General features: G+C 38.4%; 1 protein-coding gene across 9 annotated transcripts in view; it reads left to right on the forward strand.

Annotated features, from left to right (window-relative positions):
• Positions 1-20,835, forward strand: part of CLIP1 (CAP-Gly domain containing linker protein 1) — a 71,515-nt gene that overhangs the window by 28,003 nt on the left and 22,677 nt on the right. For 3 of the 9 annotated variants that reach the window (XM_054172894.1, XM_054172886.1, XM_054172887.1), the window contains exons 5-17: positions 463-679; positions 3,752-3,949; positions 4,310-4,413; positions 6,516-6,576; positions 7,700-7,732; positions 11,791-11,895; positions 13,383-14,327; positions 15,643-15,759; positions 16,571-16,628; positions 16,874-16,957; positions 18,018-18,174; positions 18,817-18,982; positions 19,077-19,292. In XM_054172894.1, the coding sequence (XP_054028869.1) occupies positions 463-679; positions 3,752-3,949; positions 4,310-4,413; positions 6,516-6,576; positions 7,700-7,732; positions 11,791-11,895; positions 13,383-14,327; positions 15,643-15,759; positions 16,571-16,628; positions 16,874-16,957; positions 18,018-18,174; positions 18,817-18,982; positions 19,077-19,292 (2,461 nt within the window). The remainder of the gene's footprint in view (positions 1-462; positions 680-3,751; positions 3,950-4,309; positions 4,414-6,515; positions 6,577-7,699; positions 7,733-11,790; positions 11,896-13,382; positions 14,328-15,642; positions 15,760-16,570; positions 16,629-16,873; positions 16,958-18,017; positions 18,175-18,816; positions 18,983-19,076; positions 19,293-20,835) is intronic. The other 6 variants (XM_054172888.1, XM_054172889.1, XM_054172891.1 and 3 more) reach the window with 4 other exon arrangements.

The following is a 20,835-nucleotide window of genomic DNA, read 5'->3' on the forward strand; positions in this document are numbered from 1 at the left end:
CTATATAGAAGCAAAGATATGTGTTCTGTACCATCAACATGCATACATATATAGGTAAGTGTAGAATAACATATAAACCAGCTAGAATTAATTAAAATCTTGTTTTTCTTTTTCTTCTCTGCTGTCACATTTGTTGTTGGCAGCTCAGAGGAGTGTACTGAAGAGGAAAGCTGTGCATGTTAGCTTTTGGATCTGAATGGAATATTTAGGGAACAGAGCTGTAGCTTAAGAGTTTGAATTTCTGAAGTCTGATGTAATCCTGCTGTTCCAGCCTCTCAAAGTCTCCTTTCCAAATCTAGTGTTTAAAAAACCATAAATGCAGGCTAGATTGACACCAGCTGTTACCCTTCCCTTTTCTAAATCAATAGTCTGAAATTACTATTCTTTTTGAAGCAGAAGCCTGTGGCTGAGAAAGCAGAAGTTGATTTAGCACCCTCATCTGTCTGCTTTGTTCTTTTAAAGGTATTTTCAGTGTCAGCCCAAATATGGTTTGTTTGCCCCGGTGCACAAGGTCACGAAGATTGGATTCCCCTCAACCACCCCAGCAAAGGCAAAGACAACTGTGCGCAAAGTGATCGCCACTCCCACGGCCCTCAAACGGAGCCCAAGTGCATCTTCTCTGAGCTCTCTCAGTTCTGTGGCATCTTCAGTAAGCAGCAAGCCAAGCCGTACAGGACTAGTAAGCTTCTTTTTCTATTGCATGCTTTACCTTCCCAAACAGAAGTCCACGTGGCACTTGCCTGTGGTCTACTTGCATAAATTGAGAATAGAACAGATACTGGGCAGAGCACGACACACGTTTAATTGTGCTCTCTTTTTCACCCAAAGCATGCATGAAGGAAGGAAATCTTAGCTAGCCCTGAAGAGTAGCTGAATCTTTGAGTATTTAAGCTTACACAGTTAATATAGGCTAACTGAGTTATTACAATAAGAAAGGGGCTTGTGATGCCAACAAACTGAAAAGGCATCAATGTTCTCTGCCTGGAATCTTCATTTTGTTCATTTTTCTGGCACCACCTCTGTCATACAGGGTTTGTGTTTCAGGATCTGCTATGTGCTAAAGCTTCCATAGATTAGACTGTTTTTATTAAGCAGGAAGCTTCAAATTGTCTAAAATGTAAAAAACTTAAAAGCTTTCTTTTACTGTTAGAGATGAGTCAGCTGAGAAATGAAGAAGTAGAAATTGTCAAGTCTTTGCTGACAAGAAGCCTCTTTCTTTTCTTTTAGATTTGGTTTTAATCCTATGAATTCATAAAGGCTAAATGTTGCAAAGTACAGTGGCTCAGGTGAATTCTAACACAGCACTAATTCCACCTAATGCACTTACTCTGAATTCTTTTAAAGTTGCTCTGTTACATAAATGTCCTAATCTTGGGTTGCAGCAGCAAACCGGAAATCTTCTGGGAAAGCTGAATGTTAGAGTCTCTCATTCCAGGCAATTAAAAGCACAAAAATAATTGATTTTTTCCACAGTCACCCTAGATTTATTTATGTATTTATTTATTTATTTTTAAAAGAAAACTACATAAATACATCTCATTAGAAAGAGATCACTCCCACTGATCTGGGGCTGGTCAGCTGGCACACTGTCCTACTGACCAACAGGTGCAGAACAAGAGGTGACTTACTGTAGCCCTTCAAACTGAAGTAGATTACAAGTGAACAGAGGTCAACAGTTGGTCAGGGCAACCGGGTTAATACCTTGTCACAAAAAGCACAGGGGATTTTTATTTGGCACAAACAGTGGGACTTCACTCTTTATAATCCCTTCTGGAAGTTGCACTTCTAGCTCTAGAGTGCCCTCTAGTCTAAAATCGGTGCACTGGCAGGTTCAGGTTTTGCTTTAGGTTCAGGGCAGACTTCATGGGCTAATGATGAAGCACTTTATGGACCTCTATGTTTTATTCTGAATGCTCTGATGCTCTATGCAGCAAGAGAGTACGTTATAAATGTCTACAATATATGTGCTCTTCCACAGGACTTCTGTATGTTTTGGGCCATAAAATACAAAGCTTCTGTAATCCATTGTTTCTGGAATTAAAATTCCAGCTTTCTTCCAAACCCTTTCTCTCAGGTTACCATCCAAGTTAAAGGACTGTCAAAATATTTCTGACGGTTTTTCCTTTAAGCTGCTGAAGAAACAGGATTTCCTGAAATCAGTTTTGCCATGGCAGACTTTTCTTGCTCCAATTTCTAGGAAAATGCTAACTTATCTGAAATTGCTGGGCTCCTACATAGTCTCCTCAGTTATTCAGGGTCTTGATGTTTTCTTCTTCCTGTGTAAAAAAAAAAAGCAACTGTCAAAGTAGGTGATGTAATGATTTAAGAGGGCTGTCTGATGCAATTTGTATTTATTGCCAAGTCTGAAGGAAGTTGGTGCTTCTCTGAAGTCTTTCAGGTTTATTTTGGAATGGGGAATTAAGACAAGTTTAATTCAGAGAGCTGGATTTGTTAAAAGCAATGCATTCTGGAATGAGATACCTTCTAGAAACTCAGAGGATCTGAAATAGCTAAGGATCAAAGTGAAAGATGGTTTATTCTGCTTTGCACCGTTGCAGTCACTTGGTACAACATTTGCAGTGGATTGTAGATGGATCATTCAAGGCTGGGAGTAGGCAAGGTGGAGAGGCTGTGTAGTAGTAACAGAAGGGGAAGTGTTTTTTTTGTGATGACAGGAGAATATGTCCATGTTACGCTTTCTGTTGGGGATGCTGCCCAATGCCAGCCTTCAAAGGTATAAGTGGCAACTATACTTCAACATTTTAATCTCTGAAAAATCAGGGAACAAAAGTGCTCTTGTTCATGGGCAATACTGGTAGACAGAGCTAAAGGTTAGCATAACAGAAGAGCAAGCCATAGTGTTGGGTTTTGGTTTAAATGAGGCTTTAACTGAGATTCTTATTTAATACTTAGACAAATTTCTGAGCTGTCAAGCTGGTTCGGTTTTGCAACTCTTGCTCACTTTTACTACATAATTTCAGTTTGTTAACATTCCCTTTTAACTCAGAAACTGCTGAAGAAGTAGAAGGTAGGGCCACGTTGAATTTTCACTGCCCCTGCTTCCATTCAGTGGAGCACAGATCATGCAAGGTCAAGGAAAATCGTGGGGATCATTTTAGCTGCAGTTCTCCAGACTGGTTAATTTTTACCAATACTCTTGTAAGTTTAATCTTTCAGGTTGCTTTTTTCCCCAGAAGTAATTATTTCCAAGTGATAAAAACATGTTTTAATCAGATACCAATTGTCCTTCACAAGGTTTTAGCTCTTTAAGTCAAGGTAAATACTTTTTATTCTGGATGCTCTATTGCCATTGTAAAGGTGCCAAATTCCAGTGGAAGTTCCAAAAGCTTTGGAAGGAGCATTTGAAAATGCTGGTGACCCAAGATGATGACTTGGTAACTAAGAAGCACAATATTTTTAACATGCTTTAAAGGCTGCCTTTTTTAATGCAAAAAAAAACCTGCTTAGAAACATAATGAGCTAGCCTTTGTGTGAGTGCTGAGCACACCTTCCACTGAGACTTTGTGTTTTCACTGCAACCCTTCTGTCTCCTACACACTACCTGCTGATTGCTAGTCCAAAGCCTGTTGTTTAACTCTAGAATAAAAATGAAGTAATTTAAATGTAAAAGGAGAAGGTACAGTAGGTCACAGAAAGCATTTGCTTTACTAACCCAATGTTTGTAGAGCCTGGAGATGTCCCTTGTTTTCATTTAGTACAGAATGGTTATTAATGTATTTACTTTGTGAAGTTGACAGAAACATCCTCCCGGTATGCAAGAAAAATTTCTGGTACCACAGCTCTGCAGGAGGCACTGAAGGAGAAACAGCAACACATTGAGCAGCTCCTGGCAGAAAGGGACCTGGAGAGGGCAGAAGTTGCAAAAGCAACCAGTCACGTAGGGGAGATAGAGCAGGAATTAGCACTGGTTCGCGATGGACATGATCGGGTAAGAGTGATGCTGTTGCTCTTAAAATAGAGGCTTTAAGACAATTGACTTAATTTCCAAAATTGGGTTTTCCTATTGAAAAATGTCTGGGGGTAAGAAGTGGTGTTACAAAACTGAAGTGCTCCATTCCTTTTGACATCATTCTCATGGGATCTTTGGTTTGATGAGACAGCAAATCTGTTTCATTTGAACTTCTCTACACATCTCAATAAGTGATGGTTTTATTATCAACTGCATATTTGAATATGATAACATTCCAGTGCTTTGACCCATCACTGTACCAAGTGGTGATTACTGAGGTATAGATTCATAACTTGGAAAAAAATCTGCCTTTTTTCTCTTACTCTTCCTGCTAATTAGCATGTACTGGAGATGGAAGCAAAAATGGACCAGCTACGAGCTATGGTGGAGGCTGCCGACAGGGAGAAAGTGGAGCTTCTCAATCAGCTTGAGGAAGAGAAAAGGTAAATGAAAGCTGTCTGGTTTAGTACAACTTGGTTCAAGATCAACTTTGTGTTGGAAGCAAATGCTGTGGGGACCTTGAAATATGAAATAAATCTCAAATAATGCAGATATGGATAATTAGTGTACAAAATTATATTGCAGCTTGTTAAAATTAATTCTAAGGAAGAAAATTCCTCACATTTGGGGAGAGAAAGCCAAAGGAAGTGGATTTTTGAGATGATGTAATTGCTGTTCTTAGCTGAATTTCATACAACTCATTCCTTTTTATTATTAATTTCTGTTAGGAAGGATTTTATTCCTCCTCATGAAGTTAATAGCTCTTGCCTGATCTTCCTGAAACAGTTTCTACCTTGTATTTGTTTCCACCTGAAAATGAACATTTTTATAATCTCATCTCCTGGCAGTGCTGGATTAGGAATTTACAGTTTAATTCTGTTGTGAATAATTTATTACTGCTAGTCATGCTTCTAGGTTAGCTCTGTCTCACAGGAAATCATCAAAGCCCTTAATTTTAATGCCTTTTTAAATTGCCTTCTATAAACACTTGAAGAAAGGAATTATCAAGGAGGTGAAGTGAGATTAGAAGAAGAAATAATTTAATAAATTGTTGGGACAGGGTTTGTAAAGGAAATAATCTGATAGAATTCAGAATGCTCTTGAAAAGTCAGTCTGTTTAGAAACCTATTGTGAGTCTGCCTTGTAGGCTACACCCCTGAAATCAATCAGATGTAAGCCTCTCTGAAAGGCCTGCCTAAAACAAGAAATCCCAGATGAGAAAATGCAGCAGTAAACCCTGAGAATTCCTCTCCAGTTTTCATGCTGCCTTTTTATGGGACCCACTCTAACAGTAGAGTTAGGTCAACAATTATTTGTATATTCTCTACAAAATTGTGTAGTGGGGTTTAAAATAAATAAATAATAATAATAAAACCAATACCAAAAATAACAGCTCTGCAGCTTCTCTGGTAGCCAGGCTGTGGACCTACTTTCACTGAGTGCCAGGTCAGTGGGGGGCTGTTTTACCGCAATCCTCTATGGCCTTGAGCTCACCTTCAGTGTGTTGCTAGGCAGCCTGGCAGTGCTGCTACCCGATCACTGGAGTTGACATCCTGCAGCCTGGCTAATACTCCTCCTTCCTCCTAACCACTCCAGGCTTATTTATTTTAAAAGTTCTCTGTAATACGTATTCCAGTCAGTCTCAGCACTGACTTGAAGTCAAATAATTTTTAATCCTGTTTCACAAAGCACATTGATGAGATCCACTTCCAGTAATAAGTTCTTAACCATCCTTTTTTATTTTAGACATCCATCACTTGTTAACTTCCTTTGATGCTATCATTTCTACATCTATCAGCCAAGCTGCAGACACCAGCCACCTGTGTAATTCAAAGGAAAGAAGACAGGCTTGTCTCTTTCTTTGCAACAACTTAGTGTTGAAAAGACCAAAGGAAAGAGGAGATGTGTCCCCTTGTTTATTTTGTATACCAGAGTCACAGGAGGGAAGAAAACTTCTTGCAAATTTTAAGTCAGATATTAGCTTTTCACTTCTATCTTCTCATTCTTAGAATGAGCTCCTGTATGGGGAAGGCAAGTCAATGTTCTTGTTTGCTCTCCCACTCTGCATCTTGCAGTACATCTTGACACCTCACGTGTTTGTCTATGGTAGACTTTTGATGCAAGTTGATCATCGCACTTCTAGAAAGTCCACAGGTATCTTGGCTGTGTCCTCACTTCCTGACTGTTTCTTAGGTGAATGCTAGAATGTACAGAATGTGAGATCAGTGTTCATCTAGATCACCTCTTTTGAGTGCATGCAGAAATTATGATTTAGAGGTTTTCTTTTTAACTCATTGGAAAAATGCAACAAAATGCTTTCTTTATAGAGCTGCAAGAAGACTGATGCCTTTGTCAGCAGTTGTGTTTTAAACACAGCAGCTTTCCATCTCTCCAGTGCTTCCTGTGAGAGATTTCTCCTTAATGCTTCTTGCAGTTTGTTGGTACAATCAGAATGATGTCCCTGTAGTGCTGATTTCCAATGAGAAGTAAGATTGAAAGCATTTTCTTCCCAGGTTATCTGAATGTTAATGAATTGTCCCCACAGGAAAGTTGAAGACCTTCAGTTCCGTGTGGAAGAAGAATCAATTACCAAAGGAGACCTAGAGGTAAAATATCTCCAGTTTCATAAACAAGGTGTATAGTAGGACACAGAAAAGTAGTAACTTCAGATTAAGTGTACTGCTCTCTACAAGGGAAAGGAAGAATGTATTAGTAGATGTAATACTGGCCTGGGTGTATGGAAAACACATGGAAATGATTCCCAGTTCCTCAGTCCTTTAATGAACTGTTTTGGAACTACAGGACTGCACCCTTAATTCAGTCACCCATTTGAGCACAGGTTGTACTGTGAAATTGCTGTAGTTGTTTAGAGTGATTTCAATTAATTCATAAAACCCTCTACTTTTTGATACTTTCTCGTATATGATATCTTCCTAATGTTTCTTTAATTGTTTAAAAGTAACCACCAACAAAAGAAGAAATTTGAAATGGCAAGTTAATAATATTTATGCCTTTGAAAATTAGATGTTCTGTTTGTCTTCCTTAGGGAAGACTGATTAGCAAAAAAAATCCTGAGAGTTATTGTACACAAAATCTAACCAGCAATTAATGTGTGCAATTTTTATCCTTCTATTATTTGTGTAACTGTAATGTTGGGCTGAACCTCAGTGTGCTATTACACAATCAGAGTAGGAAGCTTTTAATGAAAGATTGTTCTCTGCTCTCAGATATTTGAACCTTGCCAAGTTTTGTATCAAATTTCACATTATAAAGCAAGATACTTTAAAATTGTTCTGCTCTATTGTTGTCTAGTAAGGGGAAAAAAAAATAGATCTTCTTGCACAGCATAAAGTACAAACTTAATTAACTTTTGTTCCTGTGAAGCATGTATGATCAAAGTGCTAGCCTTATGAAAGTTACTCATTTCATATAACATTTCTTTTATTTTAGTCTTCCATTCATTTTAAGATCCCTATCGAGGCTCTTCACAGGGTGCTTCTTTTATTGTGTAGCCCATGGAAAATTTCAGGGTTTAATTTTTGTTGTGTTAACAGTTGATAGCCATGGCAAGCCATCTTAAAGGCTTTGGTTTGTCAAGCTGCAGAACTTCAAGGCTTTAAAGTGAATTCAAGACAATGAAATGTGTTCTGTTGTTTGTGTTGGAATGCTAGTGTCAAGTCTGCAGGTGAAATATTGTTTGTTTGTTTGTTTTTTTAATTTTACTGATAGCGAAAGAGGCAGATTTCGGAAGACCCAGAAAATGTAAGAGGGCACGTAAATGTGCAGAGACATCCCATGTTAACAGATTGTGTGCAGAAAATGCTTATACTTATTCACTAACTGCATAATCTGTTATTGAAACATTGACTCTAGTATTTGTGTGCATGTTGCTTTCAGAGCAATTACAACATTTATCCAAAGGAATGTGTGCAATGACTAAACGTTGTAATCACCATTAACTGGAGAGAGGGTGAATGTGTCATTGAAATTCTTTAGGGTTAAAAGCTGTGCAACTAATTGAAGAGTATAGGAGCTTGTAGAAAATGACTGCAGGCTGTAGGATTTTGGTTGCTTTCTTCACAAAATTCTGCTTGCTTTCCTAGGAGCTCCTTCTGCTCTTCAATAGATGCAGTATCCAATTAGCCGATTAATTTTTCTGAGGAAAAAAAATCGGTGTATTTCCCCACCTCCCCCTCTTGTTTCTTTTCTGTGGACATGGAATGCTAAGGGGAGAGGGGATTAAAAGTACCTGAAGAATTAGTGTGAAGAACTGCCTGAGTTTATTGTAGCTTCATGTAGCTGCTTTTTGAATCATGTAGGAAAATACGTGGTACTGGATAACAGAAGTGGCCTTACAAGATGTTTAAGCAGCCCTCTTGCTTCCATAGCTGAGAAGAGTGGCATGTAAACGCCCTCTCTTTAATTGGACTCAAGAAAATATATTCCAGGCTGCCTCCTCTGCTGTGTCCCCAGCCGAGATAGGAAGTTCTCAAGACTAAAACTGGTTTCCTGCTGTGCATTCTTAGGTGTTCCTTTTGCGAAGCTACTTCAGCGATCTGGGTCTCCTCTATTCTTCCAATCAGGCTCACGGTGTGTTAGAAGTAAATCTGCATGTGCCCTTCCTTTCTCTTGTTTTGTGCACTCCTTGTTTAATCCTATCTTTACTCCTGATTTCCCTATTCTAATTTTTCCATTTAAAAAAATGACATCTTCTCTCTGTGAAGGAGAGAAGTGGGTGACCACTTAGTTTCTAAGCTAATGCTTCATAATCTCAGTCACGGTCTGATACTGTCATCCCAGCACGAAGGAACCAAAGGTCATCTTGCCCCTACCCTAGAAATCATTATCAGCATTTATGGGTTCAGCACAATTTCACAGCTTGACCTATAGATGGAGAATTTAACAATAAGGTTTATTTTGAAGTGAAAGCGTAGCTAGAGTACACAAGTGCTGGACACACTTGATGACTGGTCTCTCAAGTTTGAGTGGAGCTCTTTAAGGCTCAAGGCTCATCTCAGTTTGCTATTCATTCTTAATCTAACTGCAAAGCTTTGGAGAAGGTGGAGATGCTTCCTTTGTTGTTGTTAATTTGTTGGTTTCTTTCTGTTTTTCTTTTCCATCCAAGCTAAGGCTTAATGTTTCTTCTTTTGGTTGTATTTTGCTCTTCTCAGTTTGCTGTGCTCTGAGTTTCCTCACAGAGGAACATAATAATTTAGATATTTCTCTCTATATGACCAGGAGAGAAATCGGAGTGATTAAAGATTTTGTGGTGATCTTTATCTCAAGAAAAGTGGAAGCCTGGCCCTTAGAAATCATACTTTTAAAAAGGATAATCTTCCATGCCCTAAATGGGGGAAAAGGTGTCCAGCAAAGGTCTCTGGAACTGTTTTTTGATTTGTTTTGTTTTGGGGCTTTTTTATCTTTTATTTTCATTTTGGTAAGATTTTTAACTTCTTTCCCTTTGTAATATATAAGAGACGGGATTAAAAAACCCTGCAATAATCAGTGACAAAATCTCTGATCTTTGAAGCAGTGAAGCAATGTCTATAAAACTAACAATCAAAAGTGTTTGGGGTTTTATGTAGTATAGTCCTGTAGGGAGAATTCTGCAACTGTCATATGTGGATTTGTTTTGTTTTTATTAGTTCTTTGGTGAATTGGAGCAAGGAAGGTATAAATATTTCAAATTGATTACTTGCCAGATTTACTGTTTTGTAGCCTGTCTAAGAGAGGGGACTGAATTCTAGACACTTAGAAAATACTGTTATTTCCCTTAGGATACTTAGTTCTATTTTCAAATGCCATGGGAGGCAACAACAGTAATTTGTGTTCTCATGAAGCATTTTTCCCCGTAAACACTGAAGATCTTCCACTGATAGAGAGGAAAGCTGCTATGGAATTTCAAAAAGTAGACAATTGTGAGAGGCAACCTCTAGTGTTTGTGGATTTTTGTATCTTGGACCTAGTAACTGCATAATAAAAAACCAACTGTTTAAAGCTGGAAGTGTTTAAAAAATTAACCCACCAGATGTCTGCCTGCTTTTGGGAAAGAAGATAACTTGATGCTGTCAGAGGGAGTACTGTGTTGGGAGAACAAACCTGAAGCAAAACAAGAGGCTCAGCTCCATCCCACTTGCTCTGCAGAGACTACATATGATCTTTAACCACCGTGGCTGGTCTGGAGGCAGTTCTAATCAGCTTGTCACTCTATAAATAACACAGTTCTGTAGGGATCTTTCAGTATCATATTACTAAGATCCAGAGAAGCAGCAGCGTCCTGCCAGCTGTGCAGACACTCTGCACTGTGGCTTTGGCAGCAGTGAGGCTGTGGAATTACTCACACATCTTCCTGTCTTTTTGGATTCTTTCAGTCCAGTGTTCACTGGGCAGCTGTTCAGCCTGCAGGACTCTCTTCTGTTAGTAGTTCAGCATTCTGGGGTTTGCTTGTGTGACTTTTCAACAGTAAATTAACTGCAGCAGATAAGCTGTGTGGAGAACTTTCATCAAAACTGATGGATGCAACTTCTTCAGTTAATAAACACATCTTCAAATTTTGTTCAGTCTTCTTTTAGACATTCTCCTTACTTTCAGTGTGCACAAGCCCTGAAGCAACAATAGACTTTCATAATCATTTTAATTGTTTAGACAGTGACCTGTCAAGACTGGCCCAACACTTGAATCTTGGCACTTCAGAAATGAGTTTGGTGTCTAGTTCTTGATGTTTCTCTTTTTCTCCACCACTCCCCCACTTTTCCTCACTTCAGAGGTTCAGGTTGTGTTTGGACTTTACCTGCACCTCTCAAACTTCAGCCTCTCTTGTAGGCCTCTGGAAGTATTTGGGCATCAAGCCAGAATATCTTGTACTCTGTGTTCTTGCTAAAAGTTCTACCTTTTTGTAAGCAAAGTTAGGAGGTACCTACCCACTTCATTTCCTCTGTTTTCTGCTTCTCTTTAGGAACCTTTTAGAGTTATAAAGATCTTAAGGGTTTTTTCCCCTCTTATTTCCACATCTTGTCCAGTATGTTTAGACTTCAGTTAAGTATAGAGCAATCCAGACCGATTCACTTTTTTTTTTTTCACCTGTTTCTGGACAATCTTGACACTTGCTTCCTTCCTGATGGAGGAGGAGGGAAAACTAGGAGGGTTCTGTAGTTAGAGAAAACCATTCTTTGTATTTCTACTCAAATAATTCATACGATAGTGACACATGAACCTTAATGTTCCCATGTCTTTGACAGAAGGATTTTTATGGCTGAGACTTGTGATACAGCTACTATTGGGGGTGGGTGGGTTGGAAAGTAGTTTAAAAGTTTTGATTTGTCACATGAGTTTTAGTAGTGAATTCTTGTCCCCTGGTTAATGAGGTCATTTCTAAGATAAGCCAAATACATTAAAGAAAAAAAGTTAGTGGGATGCCAAGGAAAGAGATTCACCATCCTGTTAGAAGAAACAGTGCTATATGAACACATATATTTTTTTACATAACTATTCTAATTTGTGCTGAAAACTTCATGTACTGATAAATAACTTCTACTTGGCTGCATGAAACTTTTTTGTTCATATTTCTCTGTGATTTATTTTTATTATTATTTTATTTTTTTACATTTTTGGTTTTGTTTTTTTTCCACGTCAGTCCATTTACACCTTCAGTCCATCTTTCTCATCCATACCATTTCCCTGTTCATTTTATCCACTGCATCTTCTCTGTTCATCATTGGTAGAAGACTCTGGCAGCACGGCCTGCATGTGGCTCCCTCCTCTTGTGCTGGCATGTGATGGTGGCACCGTTGTGTTCTCTTCCTTTCCCTTTTTACTAACAGACGCAGACCAAACTGGAGCATGCCCGCATTAAGGAGCTTGAACAGAGCCTGCTCTTTGAAAAGACCAAAGCTGACAAACTCCAGAGGGAGTTAGAAGACACTAGGGTAATGGTTTTCACTATTTAAATAACAAGAGTGATTTGTGTTGTGGAGGATTTCTGATGACACAGTCTACTGTGGGTATATATATCTTCTTTTTAAGACATGCTAAACAGGTCCTTGCTTCTGCCATGATCAATACCTGCTGTAGCTAGAGCTGGAACACTTGAAAAGCTAGCTTTAACTTTCAGCTTCAGTGTTGTGTGTGTGTGCCTGTATGTGTACTCATTCTTCAGAAGAATTCAGGTAAGAAGTCTTGAAACTGCAAAATTAATACTTGGATCCAAGTCAGTTGTAGCAGTTATGAAGGAATGTTCAGTAATTTGGTTTTAGAAGTGGCAAAGTTTATTAAATCCTCAAAAAGTAATAGTGACTGTGCCAGTACATTTAACACAAACCTGGGGCCTGGTTTCTGAGCTGTTAAATAGTTGTACTACTTCCTTTCCTGAGTCATGGGTTGCAGTAGCTTTTTAGTTTTACTTTTTACATCCATGGCATAATCTTTTCATGGATATCCCAGTAGCATTAATAACGATGTTGCCTGTCAAAATATTACTGGACGTACTTTGTCCCAAGTCAGAGTTTCAGCAGTTGTCAGTTCTTAGATAGGTTGGGTAGATATTTTCATGGCTTTTCTTGATGTTGAGGTAGGGATGAATCTATAAAACTACGAATACACTCTATAATAAGTACTTTTAAAGAACAATTGCAGGTAAGTAGTATCTCGTCCAGGATGTTGGTATAATAAGGAGGATGTAAACAGCAATGTCCCAATGACAAATAATTGTGGTAGCTTTGCCTGCTGCTCCATACCACAAGCTGCTTTTATTCTCAGTGAAAACTTCAGATAACATGAGGGTGCTTTTTCAGAGCAAACAATGGGCCAGCTATAGAAGGAACTGCAAAGGGTTTGTAAGCTGAAAATGCGTCAGTATTTTCCCTGGCAGTCCCATAGCTGGCATGAGATGAATTTGGAAGCAATTATTTCAACAAATATAGACCTCAGGGCTCTCCTTTTGTTTTTCAGTCTGCTTTAAAATGGTTTTGAAAAACATGTTGTTACAAAATGCCCTTATGCATGTGAGCAATGTTTAAGTTGGGTAGCAAGTGGTTATTTCTAGATAACCACAGAAAAATGAATTAAAATTAATTCCACCTTTAGAAAATAATATAATATGCATGTAATACAATGACATGGATGTTTTTCCTTCTTTTAAAGTGATAATTTGCACATAAAGGAAACAACAGTCAGCCTTGCTTCCCAGCATTTGCTTTTACTCTAAAGTTTCTTTAGAATTTCCATAGAAGTAGGAGCTGACAATGAAACTAAAAGGTATTCTCATCCGAAATGTTGGTAAGAATACACTAATAAAGTTAGTTTGCAACACTCGATGGTTTTTCAGCGAGGCCTGAGTATTTTTAACATTTGAGTATTTGTATTAACATATCTTTTGTAATTCTTTCTTCTTCTCTTAAAATGCTGTGAATCACAGGTGGCCACAGTATCAGAAAAATCTCGCATCATGGAACTCGAAAGAGATCTAGCCTTGCGGGCGAAGGAAGTATCTGAGCTTCGAGGGAGGTTAGAGTCTAGTAAACACATTGATGATGTGGACACTTCTCTTTCCTTGTTACAAGAAATAAGTTCTTTGCAAGAAAAAATGGCAGCAGTTAGCAAAGAGCATCAGAATGAGATGAATTCACTGAAAGAGAAGTTTGGAATTAGTGAAGAAGCGTTGCAGAAAGAGATCAAATCACTTTCTGCTTCAAATGAGAGAATGGCAAAAGAAAATGAATCCTTGAAAACTAAGCTGGATCATGCCAACAAGGAGAATTCAGATGTTATAGAGCTGTGGAAGTCAAAGCTGGAATCTGCAATTGCCTCCCATCAGCAAGCAATGGAAGAATTAAAAGTTTCTTTCAGCAAAGGTGTAGGGGCTGAGACAGCAGAATTTGCAGAGTTAAAGACTCAGATAGAGAAGATTAAATTAGACTATGAAAATGAAATGTCAAATTTAAAACTGAAGCAGGAAAATGAAAAATCTCATCATTTAAAAGAGATTGAGTCACTGAAAGCAAAACTGTTGGCAGTCACAGAGGAGAAAGATCAAAACCTGGAAGTCCTGAAGACCAAACTGGAAAGTGTGGAAGATCAGCATCTAGTAGAAATGGAAGACACTTTAAACAAATTACAGGAAGCTGAAATAAAGGTAAAGGAGCTAGAGGTACTGCAAGCCAAGTACAATGAACAAACCAAAGTTATTGATAGTCTTACACCACAGATCAAAGCTGCTGAAGAAAAGCTTTTGGACCTTGCTGCACTTCAGAAAGCCAATTCTGAAGGTAAATTGGAAATCCAGAAACTTAGCGAGCAGCTTGAGGCAGCTGAGAAACAAATTCAGAATTTAGAGACTGAAAAGGTTGATGGAATTAGCAAGGTTTGTATCCACATCCATCCTTTTATTTCTGCTTCCTTTTTATTTGACATTTGTAATGTTCTCATCTGCTATAGTGAATGCATCACAGGAAAAAAAATTGTATTGACTGTATGTTGTAGGACCTTCTGAGGAGGTTTAGAGAAAGTGTTAAGTGGGTCATGTCTCTAAACAGATTTATAGTGCTTGGTCTAAGCAAACTAAGCACCACTAAGCAAAAGTGCATTTTGTTTCTTCACGCTTCAGCATGCCCCTGCTGAAGTCTTTACAGTGTGGAAAAGTTAGTTTGGATTATCTGGGAGAAGAATCCATGTATCTTAAGATATAAATTGTTCCCCTTTGGGCAACAGAAGTTGCCAGATAAAAAGTAACTCGGGGCTCGGTGGGAAAATGCTTTATTTGTACCCTCACTGCTCTCATCAAGCAAGATGATAGAAGAGGTTGTTAAAAGAAAGCAAGAAGGATCTGGTGGGTCTTTTCTCTAAGAGAAGGGTATGCAGTGGTGGTGTCAGGTTCCGTATCATTCTTGCAGCTCAGACTGCAGTGTGATCAGTCTTACTTGATTTGGGGTGAAATGTCTCTTTAAAGTTGATAGCATGGCGTTCAGTACTTGAAAGTTGTTCTACCACTGCAGCTAGAAAGAAAAGTGCCAAGGTTATAATTTCATTTTAGGGGTTCCTCCACATCTCCAGTCTCTGCATGACCTGACAAGCTAGACCTCAAATTGTAAGAGTAGTAGAAAATAACTGGAGATACCTTTCCTAAACCCTTCTCAGATGGTTCCAAGATACTCGATACTGACAGACCTTTAACTCAGTTTTGGAAGCCACACTGTGTTTCTGCAGTACTCCTGGGTGTGGCACAGAGCCTGTTCAAAAACTCACATCCCCATGGATGGTCTAAATTGCCAGTGAGAGGATAAATGCTAAATTAATCAGTTACAAAAATTAAAACAGTGAAGAACCCAAACTCTAATTCAGCTGATGCTGTACCTTTGGAAATTTTGAATGTTCTCAAAACTGTCTGCCAGTAAATAACATTTTCACCATTAATTCCAAGAGAAATAAATCTTAATGATTTCAAATATATTCCAAGATGCAATTAGCACTGTGATGGATGTAGTCATCAGTGATCAGCTTCATTCACTTAACACCTCACCATTTTTTTTCTTCAGTTGTTTGTTTTTTTCCCCTTCAGTTTTTCATCTGACACTGATTTTAATACTGTAGTTATTTCTTTCAGATTCAACTTTTATTTTTCCCCAATTTTTCATTCATGTTTGTAATTTTGTTTTGCTCCATTCCATCACCTTTGTTAGGCTAGTAATCTGGCCAAAGAACTGCAGGGCAAAGAGCAAAAGCTTCTTGACCTTGAGAAAAACTTGAGTGCAGTAAATCAAGTTAAAGATTCTTTGGAAAAGGATCTTCAAGTTTTGGTGAGTAATACCCACAAATTTTGACTTTATCCTTTGGATTTTGGTTTTCCTGGTGAGAGTGTAACTGAAAGTGGTGGATGTGCTCTGAACAAAGTCTTTCAAAGCTGTTTTACTCCTGAAAGGAGGACAAGGGTTTGTGACTGATAGGATCTGGCTCGGAATGAAATGAGCATCTTATCATATGCTTTGTTTCAATAGAACTCCTGTTTATGGATTTCAGATAAAATATTGAATCAAAAGCAGCATGTAGTTCAAATTTAAACTACTGATTAAGAAACACACGGCCCTCTTATTGTAACTGTTGCATGGGTTAATGCTTTTAGGGTTTACTGCCCTCACCATAGCAAATACTTGAAGTTGGTGGAAGAGTCTCATTTCCTATCTTCCTCAATATCCTCCCTTTTCTTCACTGTCTAGTATTTCTTCCTCCTGGTGGAGCTGGGTAACAGTGGTTTGAGGCTGACCACAGGGTTGTTGATGTCCCCTGTACAGCCTCTGAGCAGCATGGGTAGCTCCTTGCATTGAGACCCAGAAATCACATCTGCTACATTGGACTCTCTGGCTGCAATTCCATTGCTACAGAGAAATTATCTTGACTGTTTAGGGACTTACTTGCAATCAAGGCAAGGGAAAATCTTGCTTTATGTTGCCAAATACATCTATGCAAAACTGTAATTCAAGAACTTCAGATCTGTTTATGACAGGAGTGAAACTATTCCATTTTGTAGTCAAAAAATATCTAACATAAATGCAGTGGTTGAATTATACAGTCATTGCCAAACCTTATCTCGGGTTCTTATCCATTTTTCAGAAAGAAAAGTTTACTAGTGCAGCTGATGAAGCAGAAAATGTTCAGCAATCTATGCAAGGTATGTCTGCTCCTAAACCAATCAAAGAACTGAAAAGCTGCAGAAGACAGATGCTGTCAAATAAAGGAGGTTTTGCACGTGCTTTCGAATTTACACCTGGTGGTATAGCAGTTTTAGCAGCTGTGAAAAGGACAGGATTATTGCAACCTCTCTGTTTAAGAGTAATGCACCTACCTTGCAAGGAGGTGGAAATCTCTGCATCTGAGTAGTTACTAACTTTTGTTTTCAAAATTTTACTTGCATAGAAACAGTAAAAAAACTAAACCAAAAAGAAGAGCAGTTTGCACTCATGTCCTCAGAACTGGAACAGCTGAAGTCTAGTTTGACTGGTAAGGAAGAAGTAAACTGGAATGCTTTGACAAATCCCTCAGCTTTGTGCTTTCCTTTGCCTCCTGCTCAGCTCCCTGCGTTGCAGCACCTAATGCTTTCAAAGATACATTTGCCTTTTTGCTCTAGGCAAAAAGTGGCTTTTATGGCACTCTTTATAGGCCCAGCAAGGTGACCATGATGTTAAGGAAATAGTGCAATAAGGCAGAGGATTTTCTGGTTGAACGTATTCCAAATCAGTAGTTAAATTCTTTTTTGGCATTGTAACAAAGTCCTGCTGTGGTGGTGGTGGTCAGATACCAGACAAAAAAGCCAGGTGACCAGACTGAAGCATTACAAACATAAGATGATTAATTCACAGAAGCCTTGTCCCTAAATAGTGTTTTCTTTTTAAGGACATTAAAAAAACCTGTACATTGTTCTGTTTGTTGCCTTCTGCTGGTCTCGCAGGAGAGAGTCTTCGTGTTTCTTTCTAGTCACATATCTCTGTTTGAAACCAGTGTAGAAAGAAATTAAGAATGATTCTGTACCCTGTAAACAAGCCTTTCCAAGAATGAGTCTGTACCCTGTAAGCAAACCTTTCAAGCCATTTTTGGGACTGTAGAAGTCTTCTCAAGGGCTGCTCTTGCCTGCCTTGGACTGAGTAATTTTTACACTGTAGCTTTGTTGCTCATGTTGTTTTGTCTTCTGCTGCTCTACTAACTGCCTGGTGACTTGTCTCACCTGCAAGATGTGCACACCTCTCCTACTATATTGCTTGCTTGCCTTCTGATATAGGCAAAACTTGGATCACCTTCTAACGGGCTGAAGTTAAGTGATTTGCTTCTGAAAGAAAGATTTCTTGACTAGTTGCTTTTTTACTGTTTCTCAGAGTTCTTAACCTTCTGCTACAGTTAACAGCTCTAAAGTCAGACAATCATCATTTTTGATTTTAAAGGGGTAATTTGCAAGCTCTCTCGCATCAGTATTGCTCTGCCTATAGGTTCTTTTCTCTCTTCTAGCTAGTCTGTGCATACCCTTTTTCTGAAATTTACTAGATTGCTAATCCATTGTTTTGCTCAGTGATGGAAAAGAAACTGAAGGAGCGAGAAGAGAAAGAGCAGCAGCTGATAGAAGCTAAAGCCAAACTTGAAAATGATATTGCAGAGATCATGAAGTCTTCAGGAGACAGCTCTGCCCAGCTTACAAAAATGAACGATGAGCTGCGGTTAAAAGAGAGGTATTCCATCAGTGTCAGAATGTTGTCACATTTATTCTTTCCTCCCAACTTCTCAGTGTATCTTTTGTAAATATCCAATCAAGATGTTCCCAGGTGTCACATTGATTTGACAAGTGAACTTTTTTCTATCAAACTAAATTAATCCAAAGTCTCCTCTGAGTGATACAAAGAGCATCTATCACTTAGCATTCTGAAGTTCTAATGTAGCATGCTTCTCGCTGCCTAGAGTGAACTACTTTGTAATTAACTACACTGCCCCATGGTTGTTCTTCATAATTCTTTGACTACCTGGTAAACCTGGTTTATTCTGATACATGAAAGGTCTGGGTTGTGTTTTTGTCTAGCAAGAGAAAATGTGGTTTGCTTCAAATAAAAATTGCATCTATAATAGTTACTCTTTACCTTTATAACACCTCGGGCTGGGGCCAAAGTAACTGCAGGCTGTGTTGCTCTGCACATGAGCAAGTGCTCAATCTCACTTGTGTGTGTTGAATCTAGCAGAACTTTCTTTATATGTTAAATAATTAAATATCTTTTCAAATGCTTGGACAGAATACAAACTTCAGCATAATTTAGAGTCTTTTATCTCTGTGCTTGTCATGCCATCAGCAAAAAGTAGTGTTCTTTTTTTGGTCTTTTTAGGCAGTTGGAGCAAATACAACTTGAGCTTACAAAAGCAAATGAAAAGGCTGTTCAGCTACAGAAAAATGTGGAACAGACAACACAGAAAGCTGAGCAGAGTCAGCAAGAAACTCTCAAGATTCATCAAGCAGAACTAAAAACTATGCAGGATCAACTGACAGACATGGTAAAAGGAACTTTAAAAAGCACTAGCTAAATTTGTGCAGAATGTTGTATCAGTGCTTCTCTAACTGTGTTCCAATTGCTTTGTCTTCTGTCAGAAAAAGCAAATTGAGACTACCCAAAATGAGTATAGGGATCTCCAGGCAAAGTATGAAAAAGAAACTTCTGAGATGATCACTAAACATGATGCAGATATCAAAGGGTTTAAGCAGAACTTGCTGGATGCAGAAGAGGCACTGAAAATTGCACAGAAGAAGAACAGCGAGTTAGAAACACAAGCTGAGGAACTGAAAAAGCAAGCAGAAGAGGCCAGAGTATGTATACTTTGTTACTCTGCAAGTCATTTAAAGTTTAAGTCTTTCTGTTTCAGTGAATCACTCTTGGTTTTGCTTGCCTTCACCATTTGACAGAAAGATTCTCGCAGTGTTTCCTTTTTGAGCTTTTCCATGTAGGTTGCTGATGGTTAGGGAGCAGAAGCATACACAATTAACTGTCTGCTCTAGATTGCACAAGAATCCCTGAAATGTGGTTCTTTGAAGTTAAAATTTTATATTCACTGATACCAGGCTCAGCACTATCAGTTGGAGCCAAATGCTGTTCTGCTTTTTAAATGCTATCATTTTAAAACATGTTGGGAACTATTTCATTGGAAGGTGTTACACGCCTGAATTTCTGTTCTGTAGTATGAGCCCATAGTCTGTACAGCTATTTAGTATGTAGCTCAATTTTAATGATTTTTATTTTTCTCTTCTGTTCCTTTGACATTACTGCTTCCTTTCATCCCTCATTAGTTATTTGCTATAATGTTTGGTTTATGCTTCAGCAATAGATTTAATGTATAAGTTGGCACACACCTCAACTTCAAATACCCCCCTGGTGTGGTGTTTTGAATTAAATGGGTCATGATGATGTATTTTGGACAGACTCATGTGGAGAGTTGCCTTCAGAAGGTGAATTTGAGAATTGGAAGTCAAGATCTAATGTAACTCCTGCATTTTAATTGACTTCTGTGTCTTTTCTTTCTGAGTAATTTACACTCAGCAAATTTGTTGAGAGGAACTTGAAAAACAAGATGAAGTCTTGGATAGAGGAACCCTCAAAACAGTATTTTTTATTATTTTTTTGTTACTTATTTAACCACTGAAAAGTTTTCTTGTGTATGATTTTTGTTTGATAATGAAATACCAGGGGTGTCTGCCAGCAGTTGAGTACAGACAGGGGCTGTGTGTCACTTCATACATGTTTTTGAAACTTTAAAATGCAATAGCTCTGTTTGTCCTTCAACCACATTTCTCATTTGTCTGCTTGACTTCATTTTTTGTTTTCCCTTCTCCCTGACTTTATTTCTTTAGTCCTTAAGCTCTGTATTAGCATCAGCCAGAAAAGAAATTGAACTAATGTCAGACCAGATGAGGGGTTTGATATCAGAAAAAGAGACTTTGGCACAGGAGGGAAATACTTTAAAATTAGAGAGAGGTTCCTTGTTGTCAAAACTTCTAGAACTGGAATCAAAGATTGTGTTGATGCAACAAGAACAAGAACAACTTCAGACAATAAATGAAGAACTTAATTCAGAAAGCAGAAAAATTCTAAAGCAGAAAGAAGAAGCTGAGGCACAAAGCCAACAGGAAAACACTGAAAAGGTAGCACTAATTTCTGAGAAAAACAGATTGCTCTCTGAACTAGAGGCAGCACAAGCAGACTTCCTGAAATTAACTCAAGAAAATGATTCTCTCCGGTCTTCAGAGTCAACCTTGCTCCAACAGCTGAAAGAACTTCAGGCCAGCAAAGATGCCATGGATGCAGTGTGCCAGAAACACATGAAGGAATTGGAAGAACTGGAGAATTATCAGAAGA

Source organism: Dryobates pubescens, chromosome 25 (assembly GCF_014839835.1).
Source record: "Dryobates pubescens isolate bDryPub1 chromosome 25, bDryPub1.pri, whole genome shotgun sequence".
In the NCBI taxonomy this organism is placed as follows: domain Eukaryota; kingdom Metazoa; phylum Chordata; class Aves; order Piciformes; family Picidae; genus Dryobates; species Dryobates pubescens.